This window comes from Oreochromis niloticus, linkage group LG5, assembly GCF_001858045.2.
Source record: "Oreochromis niloticus isolate F11D_XX linkage group LG5, O_niloticus_UMD_NMBU, whole genome shotgun sequence".
Lineage (NCBI taxonomy): Eukaryota > Metazoa > Chordata > Actinopteri > Cichliformes > Cichlidae > Oreochromis > Oreochromis niloticus.
The window spans coordinates 11,305,552-11,325,220 of record NC_031970.2 but is presented as its reverse complement, the minus strand read 5'-3'; the positions used below and the strand labels follow the sequence as shown (position 1 = coordinate 11,325,220).

General features: G+C 38.2%; 1 protein-coding gene across 2 annotated transcripts in view; it reads left to right on the top strand.

Annotated features, from left to right (window-relative positions):
• Window positions 1-19,669, top strand: part of igsf21a (immunoglobin superfamily, member 21a) — a 171,332-nt gene that overhangs the window by 56,007 nt on the left and 95,656 nt on the right. For both annotated transcript variants that reach the window (XM_005469642.4, XM_003447725.5), the window contains one exon: window positions 1,160-1,272. In XM_005469642.4, coding sequence (XP_005469699.1) covers window positions 1,160-1,272 — 113 coding nt within the window. The remainder of the gene's footprint in view (window positions 1-1,159; window positions 1,273-19,669) is intronic.

Sequence of the window (19,669 nt, the reverse complement as noted above, 5' to 3'; positions counted from 1 at the left end):
CATTATTTTTGATTCAGTTAACTCTTTTAGTACAAATATCCTTTCCTTCAATCTTTAGTCTCCCACCCCTCGACAGCTTTTGGATGTATTTATTTTTTCTCAGGTCTTCTCATTATCACCAGGTAATTGCCTTTGTATCACTCCATTTTAATTTGGGCGATATGATCTCACGCTTATGCTGATGTGCTGTTCTGTTATCATCCCATGTGTGTGTGTGAGCGTTGAATTGTGAAACTGCAGCTCTGTGGGATATTTTTTTGTGTGTGCAAAGGGCTGATGATCAGGCACAATAAAGCATTCATCTCTGAAGAGTTTGACCTTGTATTTGGCAGTTACTTTTTCTTATTTTTTTCTCCTTTTGCGTTTTCTGTTTTTCTGTGTGTACGTAGCTTTTCTTGTTGTGTGTTGTTGACTTTTTATCACAGCAGCTTTCATTTAATCTTCAATTACAATAAATTTGGGCAGCTTGAGGTTGTATACTGCATGGAACAAATGAGATAGTATATTTTGTGATTTTGAAGTGTAAGAAAAAAAAAACGTTACTGTATATGGATCATGGTTCAGCCCGCCCTATCAGAAGCAATGGCAGCATTACACATTAAACATATTTTCAACATGTTGTGTCTTACATTTTTCATCATGTTCTTTACTAACTATGAATGTGAAACTATTCATTGTCATGATGCTGCTGAAATGGCTTTGCTTCTATTAGAGGTTGAAGGAGGATGTGTATTCAAGGGCAAACAACTTCAAAAAATACCTGGTGAAAAGCTTAAAACACGTTGCACAACCAAATGTGCTGGATAAATCCAATGAAAATAATAATATGAGAATCAAATAGACAACTTCTTGCCAAACCTGCAGTATGGTAAGTAAGTTAAAAGAAGTTGCACTGTAGCTCATTTGTTTGATTTAATCTGTAAAGCTGTGACTTATGTAACTATCAGCGAAGGGATGCATGGTAACATGTTCTTTTCTCTGTATAGGATAAAACATGACTTTTTCGCCCAAAGTGAATCTATTAATTCTACACTACTGAGTTCTTTTCTAAAGAAAAAAAAAAGAAAAGAAATACCACTAAATTATATACTGTTTCAGAAAAGGTGTAGTTATCGTATGTTACTGTACTAAAAGTTTTTGTTTCCATTCTCTTTTTCAGGATATTTGACAGTTACCATAGAGCCCCTGCCTCCTGTTGTTGTTGGTGAGACTGTTACTCTCAAGTGTAACTTCAAAACTGATGGAAGGCTGCGTGAGATTGTTTGGTATAGGGTGAGTAAACCTTTCTACAGTTTCAAAGCCACTAAGCATGAGTTGCTTTCTAGAGCATTCATTTGTGTTATTTCTATCCATTTGTCATTTCAAGGAGGTCAATGCCAATAGTCATATCACAGGTTTATGGCTGTGTTAGAACAACCATGTGCTGTCAAACCGCAGTTGTTAGAAAACAAGCTATGATTTGAGCCAGCTGTATGGGAGGCATCGCTGGATGTTGCTCAGAATGTGATTTCTCAATCTGGTGGTCATCACCATCATTTCTTAATAGTTCACAGCTGGTGACTCAACAGTTATTAAAATCCCAGTTGGTGTGATACACTGCCTAAGTGCTGCTTATAATTAGGTAGCTGTTGAAGGAGAAAAAAACAAAAAGCCCTTGTATGTCCAGTATAATGGTTTATATGTTTTAAAGTTCTGTATTGAAGTAAAGCAAATCTGCAAAATGTTACAGTTGAAAGAGACGAAATTTGTCTCACTTCAAGTGAGTCACTGATAAGCACTTAAAATGGAAAGCAGTAGCAGCTGCCGCCATCACATTCTTGCCCGACCATTTTTCTTTAAGCCAAAAACTCTCCAGTAATTCTTGAGAGCTATACAGATTTGCTTTGTGAAAGTGTCCGACTTTTTACATTAATGAGTTTTCTGGTGATCGGATTTGTATAATGCAGTACAGACAAATTGCAGACCCTGAAATCTTATCAATCTAGCTTGAGGGTCTTCATTAAAATGCATTATTGCTCTGCATTGTGTCATTTATGGTGTCTTTGATGCACTTTAATGACTGATCTGTTTTCAAAACAAATGCAGGGTGAATTATCAGATGCCATTATTATTGTATGAGCATGACTCCCTTCACTTTATTTAAAATAGCTCTTGCTTTAAGGAGGATTCTACTGAATTTACAGATAAAGGTTAGGCCACTCACCATAAGCTGTAAATAAACATCATTTCCAAGAGACAGCGTTGTATGTACTAGTAGGAAAATGATGGATTCTTGTAAGCTCAATGTCTGAAAATTGAAGATGTCAACACTGAAGTTGTTGTACTGACTATAGGAAAATATATGTATATAGCATTCCTTAAGCTTAAGCAATATTTAAGTAAATGTCAGTATAGTTTGCCCAACTGGGTGCAGCCTGAAGAAGTGCCATGGACTCACCCTCCTGTAGGCCCACCAGCTGCAAGAAGCATCATAGGAGCCAGGTGCAATGTGTGTCAGGCAGTAGTCAGGGGTGTAGCCCCTGGCGGTCCCATCCCCTGGTATAGAGGTTTGCAGTTCTGACACGTCACCTCTCTGCTCGGGAAGGAGCCTGAGGTAGTAATTGAGGTTGAGCGATACAGGCTAGATATAGTTGGACTCACCCCAAGCTTGGTCCCTGGAACCAGTCCAGAGAGACCTGCTGGACTCTGATCCAGTCTGGAATTGCCCTTGGTAAAAGGCAGCGGGAAGGGGTGGGCACTCCTGTATCCCCTGGGCTTGTGGTGAACAAAAAGGTTGCTTTTCTACACCATCAGGTTGGGGAACAGGTCCTGACTGTTTGCACATATGCACCAAATGATAGTTCAGAGTACCGAGTCTTCTTGGGGTCAGTGAGTGGGGTGCTTGAAGGTGCTCCATCTGGTGACTCACTTGTCCTACTGTAAGACTTCAGTGGTCACATGGGCAATGACAATGACACCTGCAGGGGTGTGATTGGGAGGAACATCCTGCCTGATCTGAACCTGAGTGACCTTTTGTTATTGGACTACTGTGCAAAGCACAGATTGTCCATAATGAACACCATGTTCAAACAAAAGGATGCCCACGTAGCACCAGGTCACTCTCGTTTGGAGGTCGATGATCGATTTTGTAATGGTATCATTGTATCTGCGGCCGTATATTCTGGCCACTTAGGTGAAGAAAGGTGCGGAGCTTTTGGATCTGGTCTCTCCAGCATCCTCCACCTAAACTTATAGTGAGAGTACACTGGGAACGTCAGGCAGAGGCAAGATCTTAAACTACCCACACCTTCAAAACTTTGGAAGAACTCCAAGCGAGTCTGGGGACACTGAGTCCAAGTGGGCCGTGTTCTGCACGTCCATTGCAGAGGAAGCTACAAGGAGCTGTGGCCACAACGTGGCAGGTGCCTGTTGTGCTGGTAATCTCTGAACCAGATGGTGGACAGTGTCAAGCTGAAGAAGGAGTCCTATCAGGCTTGGTTAGCCTGTGGTATTTCGGAGCCAGCTGATGGAACAAGTTTAGGTGGTAGCTGAAGCAACAACTCGGGTGTGGGAGAATTTTGGTTAGGCCATGAAAAAAGTCGTTCGGATTGCCTCAAAGCAATTCTGGCAAACACTCAGGAGGGGAAAGCAGTGCTCATTGGAGGTGGAGTGCTACTGACTTCAACTGAGTATATACAGGGAGTGCAGGATTATTAGGCAAATGAGTATTTTGTCCACATCATCCTCTTCATGCATGTTGTCTTACTCCAAGCTGTATAGGCTCGAAAGCCTACTACCAATTAAGCATATTAGGTGATGTGCATCTCTGTAATGAGAAGGGGTGTGGTCTAATGACATCAACACCCTATATCAAGTGTGCATAATTATTAGGCAACTTCCTTTCCTTTGGCAAAATGGGTCAAAAGAAGGACTTGACAGGCTCAGAAAAGTCAAAAATAGTGAGATATCTTGCAGAGGGATGCAGCAGTCTTAAAATTGCAAAGCTTCTGAAGCGTGATCATCGAACAATCAAGCGTTTCATTCAAAATAGTCAACAGGGTCGAAAGAAGCGTGTGGAAAAACCAAGGCGCAAAATAACTGCCCATGAACTGAGAAAAGTCAAGCGTGCAGCTGCCAAGATGCCACTTGTCACCAGTTTGGCCATATTTCAGAGCTGCAACATCACTGGAGTGCCCAAAAGCACAAGGTGTGCAATACTCAGAGACATGGCCAAGGTAAGAAAGGCTGAAAGACGACCACCACTGAACAAGACACACAAGCTGAAACGTCAAGACTGGGCCAAGAAATATCTCAAGACTGATTTTTCTAAGGTTTTATGGACTGATGAAATGAGAGTGAGTCTTGATGGGCCAGATGGATGGGCCCGTGGCTGGATTGGTAAAGGGCAGAGAGCTCCAGTCCGACTCAGACGCCAGCAAGGTGGAGGTGGAGTACTGGTTTGGGCTGGTATCATCAAAGATGAGCTTGTGGGGCCTTTTCGGGTTGAGGATGGAGTCAAGCTCAACTCCCAGTCCTACTGCCAGTTTCTGGAAGACACCTTCTTCAAGCAGTGGTACAGGAAGAAGTCTGCATCCTTCAAGAAAAACACGATTTTCATGCAGGACAATGCTCCATCACACGCGTCCAAGTACTCCACAGCGTGGCTGGCAAGAAAGGCTATAAAAGAAGAAAAACTAATGACATGGCCTCCTTGTTCACCTGATCTGAACCCCATTGAGAACCTGTGGTCCATCATCAAATGTGAGATTTACAAGGAGGGAAAACAGTACACCTCTCTGAACAGTGTCTGGGAGGCTGTGGTTGCTGCTGCACGTAATGTTGATGGTGAACAGATCAAAACACTGACAGAATCCATGGATGGCAGGCTTTTGAGTGTCCTTGCAAAGAAAGGTGGCTATATTGGTCGCTGATTTGTTTTTGTTTTGTTTTTGAATGTCAGAAATGTATATTTGTGAATGTGGTGATGTTATATTGGTTTCACTGGTAAAAATAAATAATTGCAATGGGTATATATTTGTTTTTTGTTAAGTTGCCTAATAATTATGCACAGTAATAGTCACCTGCACACACAGATATCCCCCTAAAATAGCTAAAACTAAAAACAAACTAAAAACTACTTCCAAAAACATTCAGCTTTGATATTAATGAGTTTTTTGGGTTCATTGAGAACATGGTTGTTGTTCAATAATAAAATTATTCCTCAAAAATACAACTTGCCTAATAATTCTGCACTCCCTGTAGTTGAAGGGTGGAAGGAACACTTCGAGGACCTATTAATCCCACTGACAAGGGGATTGGAAGGAGAGTCCAGGGACAAGGAGGATGACTCGTCCATCACTGAGGGCAAGGTCACTGAGGTAGTTAAACAACTCCTTGGTGGCCATGCCCTAGGGTGGACAAGGCTCACCCTGAGTTCCTATAGGCTCTGGATGTTGTAGGGCTTTCTTGGTTGACACACCTCTGCAACATCGTGTGGACATCTGGGGCAGTGCCTATGGATTGACAGACTGGGGTGGTGGTTCCCTTTTTTAATAGGGGGGCCAGAGGGTGTCCGCCAACTACAGGGTATCACACGCCTCACCCTTGCTGGGTATACCAGGGTGCCGGAATTGAGAGTTCTTCCGTTAGTCGAACCTCAGTTTTCGTCCTAGTCATGGAACACTGAGCTCTTTATCCTCTCGAGGATATTTGAGGATGTGTGGGAGTTTGCCCAAACAGTCTATATGTGTTTTTTGGACTTGGAGAAGGCATTCAACTGCATCACCCTATGGGGGTGCTTCGGCATCATAGGGTGTCTGCCCCATTGCTACGAGCCATATGGTCCCTGTACAAGTGTTGCAGGAGCTTTGTCTACGTTGCTGGCAGTAAGTCAGACACATTCCAGGTGGGTGTTGGACTGTTGCCAGGACTGCCCTTTGTCACCAATTTTGTTCAGAATTTTTATGGAAAGAAAAATTTTGCTACCTGGCTATGCCAGTCTTTTTATGGGCAAAATTTCACTTTGGTGGCCTCAGAATCTCATTTCTTCTTTCGTAGATAATGTGGTTCTGTTGGCTTAATTAGGCAGTGACCTCCAGCTCACACTAGTTCAGTTCACATCTGAGTGGGAAGTTGCAGGAATGAGACGGAACCTCCCTGTGGGTGAGGTGTGCCTTGCATGTCCCACCAGAAGGAGGCTCCGGTGCAGACCCAGGACACACTGGAGAGACCCAGGACACACTCAGCTGCCGGCTGGGGAGAGGGAGGTGTGGGCTCCTCTGCTTAGGCTGCTGGCCCCACAGGACAGCCCCAAATAAGAGGAGGAAAATGATGCACGGATGGATGTCAAGATAGTTGAACTTATAATGCATAATTTTTTTTGAATGTTTTTTCTTAAATTATGTCTGTCCTCCTATCTGTACAAATCTGGACAGAACTGATAAAATGTCCTTCAAATGAAATATTTAATTGAGCAACTATAATATTAATTATGTGGCATAGGAGATACATTTTCCACACAGTGTGTAAGGGAAAGGTTAAAAATCCTCCTAAATGATACAGTCAGTACTCTGGGTCCACATTTACTATTGTTTATCTGTCAAATAAACTGGTTATTAAACATGTGAGCTTGAATTTGTACAATTTAAAGTATCCAAAAACCCCACACTGTTACTGAGGTATGCAGTCTCTGCTGGGTCATTCTGTGTGTATTTGAAGAGTCTGTAATGTACAGTACAGCACTGTGGTGATATTCACCTTGGTTTCACCCCCCCAACCTAAGCTGCAACACTATTCATTAATGAGCAAGCAGCAGTTTATTGCTTAGGCAGGAAGTGTGTCTTTTGAGCAGCTTCTGCTTTCTCACTTTTATTATTGTGGAATAAGACAGTATATCTGGGCTCATCTGAGCAAATGCTGACCTTTCAAGGTAGGACAAAAAGAGATTTATGGCACTTTACACATTCACCTTGCTATCATAGATCACCTTCATTGCTGTGACAATTTAATTTAATCAAGCAGAATTTGGGGAGCATTGTTTTGTCTATTGATAGCTGTACTTTAAATAACCACTGAGAGAAAAGAGCTGCCCATATTAAGTGTTCTCATGGGGAAACCAAAGAGGTTGTAACAGAAATCAACCTCAGCTCTCCGGAGGCCACTGCTCAGCACAACCGTTGATAAATTATAAATCAATTACCCACTTGGCTGCCAAAGTTTCTTTAATCTCTGCCTTTTATTTGACTAAATACTGTTGACTTCCCATTTTACCTCCTGTTCAAATGAAACTGGGGTTGATACTCACCTTGGGAATACTCGTAATCAAAGCTCAGCCAATCACAGGGAGTCCTGAATAAGCTGAATATATCACAGATGCTCATTTGCGATGCTAAGTGGCTCCACAGTGAGGTGGTTTACACTTTTCCCTAACAAGTGAAAGCTCACCGTTTTGATCATGGGAGGAAACACAAATCCCTTGGGGTTTGTGTCAAGAAGAGCGGCTGTTGTAAAAGTAAATGAAATATGTGGAGCTACCTGCTGTGATGACCCTTTGTGAAGAGGGAACAGCTGAAGGTAGCTTATTTTTATTTATGATATTAGGTCACATCATATTCTGTTTGAGGATTTTTTTTTTCAGCATAACACTCCCACGCTACAGTCAGAATTAGCATGCCTTATTAGCATGCCTGTGTTAAAGATGAACCGCATTATTTTAGAGGACCTTTTAAGGCATGCTAACTCAAATTCTCAACAGTATATACAGCAAGATAAAATAAATGTATTTTATATGAATTCCTATGTGTTTCTTTTATATAAAAATATTTTGTATTTGTTTTATCCCCTAATAACAAAGTTTATTCACATGACATCAAATAATTTAAGTTTGAGAACATTTCTTTATGCCTAAAGGACAAAACATACGACATTTTTAATATCTTAATTCAACAAGAAAGCAAAACTCTTAAACTTAAGAAAGTCTTTTGCGAGTATCTTGGGCCCTGCCTTGATTTCATGAACAATGATCTTTAAATGCACGAGCTTCTTAAAATAACCAACACATTGCCACCCTCCCTAATATAAATGACCTTCTTTGTTTAAATGTGCATTTATCTGCTTCTGCATCAATGGATACTCTTTATTAACATTTATTCATATGTTGATTTTTTTTCCCAATTATTATATTTATTAGGCTGACTTCTGGTCTTAAACCATTGTCCTGAGACATAGTCTAACGGGTTTTACTTAGTAAGGCTGGTTAGTGTTATACTTCCCCTTAATTATACCAGTTTTTCAGTGTATATATTATCACTATTGTTAGTGGTGCCTAATAATTCTAAAAACTCCATATTCCCCACACTGAGGTAATTTCCCTACAGTCTGCAGAGTCTACCTGATTATGCATGTTGCGTAGATTTTCCAATGCATCATTAAAAACATGCAGACGGGCAGACATGAAAAAATTAGATGATGAAAAAAGATTTCAGGCACAAAAACAACTTCAATCATAAAAAAAGGCTAAATAAAACATTTTCACCCCCTCTTCCTTTTATGCCTCCCACTCGTAATCTTTAATAATGATCGTTTATGGATAGAATCCCTTATAATACTCTCATTTTAGTTTACTCACGATGACAGACACAAACAGGGTGTTGGATGCAAGAGAGTGAAACCAGTCTTCAGTAATGGATGGGCTATAGCCCTGCAGCTAATGCTTCAAGAGCAAATAAATGAGAGCCTCTCAAGTGTGTATGATAATGCGCTACAGGCCACATGAATGTTTTTAGTGAGTAGTGAATGCTGGCAGGCCACAGATTAAAAACTGAGGATATGTAATACCATCAAGCTCTCCTTTATGCTTTAACAGCATACGTAATAGTAATGATGGGTGGGCCCTCTTTGGAGCGCTGACACAATTCTGCGAGTTCATCTAATGCTGCAATTGCTTTAATTTATGTCATTTTAATGAATACATACGGTACATATGGGACATCTCCCAATGGGTACCATACTAGTGGTTGTGTAACAAGTTGTGCCTGCCTGTTGAACTCCCCCTCTGTAATTTGTTTAATTTTAATAGCAGGATCACCTGTCTCTATCCTTCTGTCCACCCACCCCTCATTCTACCCATTACAAAAGCCTCCCATCTCCTTGGCATAGTTCTTCTGGGATCTTCTCTCTCACCCTCACAAGTATCTTCCCTAAAATGCTTCCCTAATTTACCACTGACCTGTCAGCTTGTTGAACTGCTACTCTAATTTCCTATCATTAGCTGTGTCCATCTATTGGAATATTTCGATTCAAGATCATTAGTGCATGCAAAGAGATTTCATTTTATTCATGTTAAAAACGTATACATTATTCTGCCTTGGTTTTTGACAACAAGCTACACAAAAAACTAGAATCTAATCTCCAAATGTTGAGCTGATTATTTTGCCAAATGTAAACTTGTGTTTTTTAAGTCTGAAGGTCAGAAATAAATGCATTTATTTAGATTTCACAAAGTCTAGCAAAGTTTAGCTTTTTATAAAATTTGTGGACGCCATTCAAATATTCCTGTTAGGTCAGTCTTGTCAGCGTCTTGGCAGATTACCTATTCACACATTCCTTAGTTATCAACTTTTTTGTTTAAAAAAAGCTGAAACTTTATACTTGCAGTACTTTGGCTTTTATTATTTTATTGTGCAGAGGAAATTTCTCAACATAAAGGCAGAATTTCACAGAAACTTGGTATACATGTTTTCAAATTGTGAGCAAGCAATCATCAAATTGTCCATAAATGTGCAAAGTTACAACAAAAATATGAAATGTGATTTTAAGTATAATTAGCTTGTAACACTGGTTTTCTGTAAACTGTTGATTAGCTTAATAACCATTTTTTGAACACTGTGTGTCATGAGCCATAGTGTAACCAAAGGCAGCTGCACAGGAGGTAGGTTGAGCCCAGTCGACATAACTATCTGCATAACTAAGTCTTGATTCTATGTTGCAACCTTATTTATTTTTTGTTATGAAATAAATTTTACCTGCAAATATTTATTCAATATTTTTACACTCCTTTGATCAAAACTGGCTGCCTTTTCTAAAAGGTTTTTGATGGCAGGGGGCATGCTGAAAAGTATATTACTCATACTTGCTGATCTTGCTCTCTGTCATTTGTGGAAAATGTGCGCATACTTGTTGAGTCAACTGTGCAACAATTTATTTCTTGGCAAGTGTGCTGTACAGTAGTTTGTCAGCACAGCAACAATAAACATTATGTTTAGCAAGCTAGAGGAAAAAGAAAGAAATAAAAAAGTGGTGCTCAAAGTAGGAGCGAGGGACGAGAGCAGGATGACGAAACCACCAGGACTTTGGACTACACTTGGCGTAAGGGTCCAAAAACATATGACAGATATGACAATATTTAGTTCTACAGAGAAAGTTTTGAAAAAGTTTCCATCTGTATCTTGTAATTTAAATGACTTTGGAAGTGGAAAAAAATATGAGGGTGGATTTCCTTTTTTCTAGTGTGTTTGTTTTATTATTTGTGTTGGAGCCTTAGCCGATCACGAAAGGACAATAACCAAAGGCATTCGTAAATTTCAATCATCAGCTAACGACCACTGAATGCTTGTCAAATTTTAATTGAGCCATCTGCCACCACAGATTTGATTCAGACCATCTCAAGTCAGTTGTTTTTTTGCTACAGCACACTACAGCATTGGCACATTGTATGCACATACATAAGGATACAACTGATATCCAAAATGAAAATTGTTGTTAACTACTGCAGCTGTTTCAATTTGTTTGAATACTTCAAATCAACTCTTGTAGACCAGACTGTAGCTCATTATTTCAAAAACATAAGAAAACTTGGGACTTTTGTGTAGAACACATAAACAAATCTGTAAGTTCTTTCCAGGCAAAAAGCATTGTAATGATACCTGGAAGCTTTTTAATCAACTTATGACTTACATGTAACTGTAAGTAGAATACAATAAAAATATCCCTTAATGATCCTAGTTGGGGGAATTCACCCATTCCAGCAGCAAATGGAGCATAAAGATTCAAAATGAGCAAGATATTTAACCAAAAACTGTACAAGAGAAGTCAATAGCCACGATTGTGTCAACCATTTGTTTAGGGCCTGAAGTGAGTTGTTTAGGATATTCTGATCCTATTTTGTCGGTAAGTGCTCCTGTTAGCCGGCATTAGTAAAACTGTCTTTGAAGTGGATCTAACATTGGTGGACTGCCACAGTGAATAAACACTCTGTGATGTCAGAGTGTAATAAAACTATGTATTTGAGGGAATGTGTAATTTTTAGGACACTCAATGCTAACATTAGCTAGCATAATATTAGCCTATATCCATATTATAAGCATCACATGTGTAATCTACTGATAATATCAGGAATAAATAAGCAGGTTTATGCACATTTTTATATGTTAGAGCCTGATGCTTGAGGTGACAGGGTGACATTTTATTACGATGCCATTCAAGCTGTCTCTTTCCTTTGTGTTCTCACTTCTTTGATGAAGGGGACCCTTCTCAAATGGGAAGACATAGGTGTGGTCCTTAATATCTTGAGTCTGAAGGTGTAGACACAAATTAAAATGTTGTGCAATGCAAAATTAGATTCTCCTTCGCCTTTGGTGCACTGCGTATGTGGCCGGTCTCTAGCCATGTACATAAAATGTAATTAGGCAGAATCCAGTTGCTCAGAATTATCTGAGCAACTAGATTCAAGATGGTGGGGTAACATGGCGGACTGCTGTCCATTCTTACATATTTTAATCAATTGATGAATTAATTAGTTTATGAGAAAGCAAAGCAGTAGTTTAAAGTTGAGGTTAGTAGCTCAGGATTAAGAGAAAAGGTTTTGCCATGTCTCATGCTTATATTCCACGTAGAGTCTTTTGTTTGTCAAGCACAGGACTGTCTGAAATCATTTCTGTTTTGCTATGCACCATTTTATTTGACTGAAATGTATTCATATTCTAGAGTACTTAATAGAATACATAACAATGACACTATTTTGTTAGATAGGACGATTTGTTGCTATGGTTGCATCAAGTGGTTTCCTTCAGTAAGCCAGTCCACTCTCTCTGAAAGATTTTTATAAAAGACTGTAAAAAACATGACTTTTTCAAAAATATTCCCCATTCTACAAATGTGTGCTCATTTTTTAAAAAATGATTTCATTTTTATTTTTTATTGAGAAAGTCATTTATATATACCTACTTAGATTTCCATCTTGACATACTGTCATTATCTTAACAGCACAGAAATGTACAAGTCTACAGTAGTGTTGCCAGCTGTGTTTGGACATAGGCCAGCTGCCTTTGCTAGTTGCTTAGAGGGGAACATGATGTTTATATTTAGCAATATAGAATTAGATCTGCAGAAAGAAAAGTACTGACCAGGCTACAACTGTACAATCTAACTTGTAGCAAGAAATGTGTTCACAATTAATAGCAGAGCACTTCCTGCGTTGACTCTGAGCACTTTATTCTAATACCTCCAACTCCTACACTGCTTCTCTTAGTCTTCTCAAGATTTACTCGTGGCCAGCATTTGACAAATCCCATTAAAGCTGCTGACAGTGTTAAAGCACAATATAATAGCAATGCAAATGACTTATCTCTTGTCATAGCCAGGCAAGAAATATAGGTAGCACATTACCTGAGGGCAGTGTGTCAGTTGGTTTACTGTTGGACGTATTTAACCAGATACTTGACTAAAAAAGAGTGTTTTTCTAGCCAATAATCCTCTTTCTTGACTGAGAAGAGACACAGGAGGCATCATATGTTAAAACTGAGTTTAAAACCTTCAAGACAGGGTTGCCTGGGCAACTGGAATCTCTGAGTTCAGAAGAGAGCTTACAGAGTGTGTACGCACAGCACACTCCTGTGGGGTTATTGGGTGCCTGACTTCCAACTGTTTAATCCCCAAGTGTAATTGTGTAGGTTCAAAAACTTCCCTTTTCACTCATCCATTGTCGTGTATGGTTGTGTGTGTGCTATCTGTATGCCTTTTTTTAATCTCTCTGTTCATCTGCCTGTCTATCTAAGGTAGAATTTATGAAAATAATTTTAAAAAATTGGTAGTGCAGACAAGTTTCTTGAAGAAAATCCAAGCAGTATCCAGTGTTTCCTTCAGTAATATATCCTTTTTAGAGATGGTGTTCCAGTTTTGGAGCAGTTATTTTTGACTAAAACACAAAATAAAGCAAAACAAGCACAACAAAGAAAAAAAAAACATACTTAATCCAAATCCATGCAGTTGAGCCTTAATTTGTTCATAATATGTCTTTCATGCATTCCACCACAGCACTGAACATATGCTGTATTTTATAATTCATACTTAGCCATGAAAAGTAAGAAGGAAAAAGCACATCTACTTGCATTTTTACTACAATATTGAATAGATGTCCCTTTATCTGCCACTACAAAGCTGAAGCTATCGTGAACCTCAGCTGTGATCTTCATTAGCGTTAATTTGTTTAGTGTTTAAGGGCAGTGCAGTCACCATCTTTGGCATTGGGGAAATGGCCTATAGATTTCTATCCAGGGTACTTTGAGTGGCTGGTATCTTGACTATACGCAATACTTTTCTGCATATATTTTAACCGTCTTTTCATCTTTGTATTTAGCCGTGCTCCGCTGAACTGAGAAATTCATAAATCTTTGCATGCATTACAAGCTTCATCAACAAAGTAGTACGGATCTCTATCAAAACCTCTGGCCATGGTGCTGCTCTAAGGTTTGTGCCAAAGGGCTTTCCTGGCCTCTGTCCATGGTGCTGATTTGGCTCTAGCCTGGAGAGCAAATAACATTGCTTCCATCATCCACTAAATCTCCCCACAGGATAATTCTGCACCTGGGAGAATTAACCTACTTGTTAAACAATAGCAAACTACCTATTTGTCTGATACTGTTTGTAGCCAATATTCAGGTTACTCTGCATCACTTTTGATGGTTATCTTTAAGTCTACCTGTTACATCTGTGCACATAGTATTGTTAGATAGAAGAGATTTATTATTAGTAGCTTTTATGTTAATGGGGCTTATGCCCAAAGTGTTATTTAGTCAGTTATCCCTACCCAGCAGTACTTTATTGTTTTACTTTGTAAACTGCTTGAGTGTATAATAGCATTAAAATGACTGACTGAGCATTACCCTGCCTTCATCTTGCTTATGTGCTTGGGTTCAACCTTTGTCTATCAGAAAGAAGAATTTTACATTTGTTTAGACACTAAAATATAATATTCTGTTTACGTTGTTGAAAAATCAATTTGTGTTTCAAATAGGTCCACTAGAGCCATATGCAGTCTAATAATAAATTTTGCAATCAGTAGTCCAAGTAATTACTTGATACCACATTTACACACAGTTTAACATTTTCCAAGATGCATATTAGGGCTATTACGTTCCTGATATGTTCATTGTCTTTTCTAATTCTGTATCTTCAGCTCAATGCAGTTGTACCAAGATTAGATGTTAAATGTGAGTTTTTTCAGATACATTATTATTACCAGTATAGTTGAATTTGAACTTTTCTATGTATACTGTTTTGGCTGAGCCAAAGTTTAAGGTTTCTACAGCAGAGTAACTGACCTATGTTAAAGGACATCAGTTGCATTTTACTTTAAAGATGGTTACACATGCTCCACTGTTGGAAAAAAAAAAGATGCACCTCTTTAAACGGTGGTACAAACCTCTGTCATCGTTATTAGCCTGCTGCTCCATGCCGAATGTGGTGCCCCCCAGGGGAATGGGAGATAAGGTGATATGGATCACTGCACAGCAACCTTCCCTTTGAGGATGTCACTAGGGCAAATAAGCAGCCTGTTATACACAGAATGATAATTGCACACTTCATGTCAGCAAACTACAGGATGAGTCTCTTTTGTTATCCACAAATGCTAATAGCAACAATAGAGACTGATCATTCTTGTGCCTGTCAGAGAGCCTGTGCTGCTAGTGACAGAGACGACAATAGGAAATTTTGATTCAGCAATGCAATGGAATAATACCTCCTCGCTGTTACCGTGTCCCAGAGCTCCCCAGGTATCTATAAAAAGCATACTTTGCATCTAATTAATCAGAGAATTCAACAAATGTTTGTATATAAAAAAAAAAACCTTGTGAGGTCATTAATTTAACTGAGGTATTTTCTCCACATGACAGTAGAATTAATGGCATCCTGCTGTAACATTATACAGTTCCATTTGAAATATACATTAAACAGTGTGTCATGGGCAAATCTATACTAATTGCTTTGGTCTGATATTGGTTGGAAAACAGTATTAACTGTTACAGCAGTGCGCATGATGCTGTAAAATAATAAACATCTTTTTGAAGAAACAACATAATGGTTGATGAGACATTTCAGATGGTTTTCTCATTATATTTTAGTAACAATAGTCATGAATAGTAAGATTTGAATTTAGACTGCAAAACTATGGCTTCTGCTTTGGCGTTTTTTTAAGGCTTACTGAAGCTCTTCAGATTTTCAACATGTCTTGAAAACTCATAATCTCCCAACCAGAATCATACCAGATTTTAGAAATCCACTTTTTTTTTGCTATCACAGAAGGATCAAACAAGAAAGTGATTACTTAGTGATTAGGAGTGGATCAGAGCCCAGAGCCTCTTTGTGACATTTGCTTTAGAGGAGGAAGTCGTTTTCATGCCAGTGGAATTTTAGCATTGGTCTCTACTTTGCTGCAGCACAACTCACTGTGAGGTCCCCTGGGGGCATGAAAGGAGTAAAACAATTTAGTGTGTGATTTATTTATTTATTTGTTTACTTGTTTATTTGGGTACAATGTATTTCCAACAGAGGGAAAACAGCCAAAGACAAACAAAAAAATAATAATAATCCTGCACTTCCTCCAGTGTTGTCTGGGTAGCCAGTGCCTGACTACTCTTTGTACTCTTTATCCAAAAATATTATTGAAAACACAGTGCTTAGTCATACTTCTAACACTACTTGACATTTTCCTTATTTGCTATAACTATGAACAGCTATAACTATATTCAAAATATAATGCCTTACTATTATAAATCCTCATAAGAGCACCACATATGTTTTATTCCACGTAAGCCTCAACAAGTGCACTTAGTCAAGACGTATTGTGAGATCAGCAAACACATTTCTGGAATCAAAAACTGACTTTAAAAATGACTATTCTTTAGATAATAACATAAAAACTGTATTTTATCATCTGCTGGTTAACTGAATTCTAAATATAGTAAAAAGATTTTTTTAAAGAAGTTTCTCTGTGGTACTGAAAAATATCTGTTATTTGAGAAGCAAAATTAATGTATGAATGTAGCTGATACAGTTTTATCCCACCAACAACTATTGCGCTGGAGGTTATGTAGTGAAAATGTAAATTAACAAAAATATATGAATGGCCCTATTTTAAATTTTAGTATCAGTCTTAGTGTAATATTCTTTTATCTTATGTATCAGAGACAATCTGTCCATGTTAATCAGACTAAAAATAATAATAGTAATCATTAAAATGTGTTATCAGCTGTGTAATGTCACTATTTACTGGTGCTTTTTTTCAGTTCAGGTTCATCAGTTTACTATTCCATCACTTCAGCAGGAATTGAGTAGCTGGGACAAAAACGGTACTAATTGATTTATTATCCTATATTAAATATATATAGATTCTTTATTAACCTACTATCAACATAAAGTAAAGACCAGTGTATGTGGCTACTTAAATTGTGGATAACTTTGATCTTTCTTCAAATTAAAAAAATGATCATTTTTATGCTATTGTTATCATTTTCAACATTTTCTTCCTGAATTAGCTTGTACTTCATTTTCCAAAGAGAACAATCAGTTATGATGTGAAGCAGGCTCTGTTTTACTGTGTTTCCTCAAAATAATCAGGTCATTTTCTAGATCATAATTTTTTGTTGATCCCTTCAAAAACGGCACCAACCTCATTTAAAAAGGGCCTAAGGGCACACTATCCTTCAAAACAATCATTTTCTGGTAACCGTATTCTCTTTAGCAATCAATAGTAATCTTTTAACAACGTGTACTGTTACTAGTTGTTCTAATAAGTTAGAACTCACTGGTGACTTTTGTCAGCCTTAATTTGTTCCTTTTTCCAACAGGGTGCTGGAAATATTGCTCAGAGATTTTGGCCCTTTTTGAGATCATAGCATCGCACATTTTCTATAGATTTCTTGTGGGCATGCCCATGATGCAAGTCTCCAATTCCAACACATTCCCAAATTTCTCTATTGAAATGAGATGTGGTGACTGTGAAGATCAGTTTGAATACAGTAAACTCCTTTTCATGGTTAAGAAACCAGTCTGTGATTGTTTGAGCTTTGTGACTTGATTGCATTAACCTGCTTTTAGGCAATCATCGGAAAATAGGTACACTACAGTCATAAAGGGATGAACACCATCAGTAACAGTACTCGGGTAGGCTGTGGTATTTAAAAAATGCTCAGGTGGTACGAAGGGGCCCAAAGTGTGCAAAGAAAGTATATCATTACATACCATTATGCCACCAGCAACCTGACCTGTTGCTACAAAGCAGAATGGATCCATTTAAAGTTGTTTACACTGCATTCTGACCCTATCATCCAAACTTTACAGCAGAAATCAAGACTAATCAGACAAGGCTACATCTTTCCAATTTTCTATTGTGCAATTTTGGTGAGCTGAGTGAATTATAGCCCCAGTTTCCTGTTTTTAGCTGAAAGGAGTGACACTCAGTGCTTCTGTAACCTATCTGCTTCAAAGTCTAACATGTAATGCATTCAGAGGTGCTATTATAGTTTGTAGTTTGTAAAGAGTGGTTATTTGAGTTACTGTTGCATTCCTATCAGGTCACAGCAGCCTTAGTGTTCTCCTCTGACCTCTGGCAATAAGGCCTTTTTGCTCACTGGCTACCTTCTCTTTTTTCTGACCCTAGACATATGTACCTAACAAATTGGTCAGTAAGTAATTAAGTATAAGTATATGCATATTTGTTAATTTACCAGAAACAAGTATGACTTCAGATTCACACACCTGATAGAACATCTGGCAGTGGTTCAGTAGATTACTCAGCAGATTATTTTTGGTAAACGTTGGTTAAGACTGACTCTCACTGAAATATTTTATTTACCATAAAGCTAGTTAACTCATTTTAAGCCTTACTTTTTGTATCCTGGGCAATTTTTACCACTAAAAGAATTTTCCCATGATCTCTACTCAGTGAGATCATGGGAAAATTTCAAAGATGTATTCTAGGAAAACAAAAGCCCTTTGTATCCTGTACAACTGTTGGTGAAAACATAAAAACATTTTTGATCCTTTTGTTTCATAATGTGCCTAGAACTGTTTGACTAGTAATCCGAGTCTAAAGGATTTCCAAAAATGCCACAAACAAGAAGACAATGGAGAAAGAGACAAGAGGATAGGGTAAGCATAGGGAAGCTAAATGGAACATGTAGTTAATTGAGCCTGATGTTATTGTGACTACAGCTGAAAGATCTGGGAAAAGTGGAGTGGAAGAGCACGTCCTTAAAAACACAGGTGAGTGGAGGAGATGAATAGCAGATGTCTGTGTGTCAATGAGCTCTGCAACACATGTTGAACACCATGCCTCCAGAGTCCCCAGCAGGGTGGTAACCTGTGAGACGCATGGATACAGAGCAAAAAGAGAATGAGAGAGAGCAAGAGAGAAAAGAGCATAAGCCCTATCAGCACATGTGGGTACGTCACATATTATTTTGCATGGCCTTCAGTGTTTACTTTCCAAATGATCCGAATTATTCTTTGATCACTTTTGAGGTTTTTTTATTTGTGTTTTTTTTAACCAATCCTTTCATCCTTTACACATTTTCGAGGATTACTCCTTTGCTTCCATTCTTTTGGGACATTTTTCATGATGAGCGGAGTGAGGTGCCCTTTGCACTGAGAAAATATAGCATTTCGAGAATAGTGCAATTTACTGCGTGGGAGATAATGTTGTGTGATTGTCTTCCTGCTGAACACTCATGCAGATTTTTTTCACTGGATATTATGCATTATTGAAGAGATATGGTCGACAATTTGAAAATGTACAAAAAAAAGAAAAAGTCTGCATTTATTTAAAGGAAAATGATGACAGTTAAAATGTTGTGAAAAACATGTAATGTCAATGCAATTTATTTTTTCTGGTTCAGAGGTTTGTTGCAATTCCAACAAAAAAGGATTCTATGTAAATAAAAGCTCAAAGAAGATGCACCTAAAGATTTCCTCATTTTATTTAGCGTCTTTTAAAATTTTTAAATGCTCCAACCTTATATTCCTGAACTTCAGTCATGTTCAGTCAAGTCAAGTGAAGAGGTCAAGAGGTTTCCCCATTCTTCACAAAAAATGTTTTTATCTGGGAATAATAATAATAATAATAATAAGATAGATAATAGATTAATAATAATTCCACTATAATCATTCTTCCTCTAATATAATATAAGAGAACCTGTATCTTATTTAGATGATGATTGTATAACATAATATTAGATCCAGACTTGATGGCTTTTCAATGTTTTGCTATATAAAAATGCAACTGAGAATGAAATTAAAATTCACATTTGTCCTTCCTGACACAGAGGCAAATGTGTTTTTCACAGCCTCCGTTTAGATTGCAGTGTATCAACCAACAGTTGCTATTTAACTCACCTAAAACATTAGTTGTTAAATG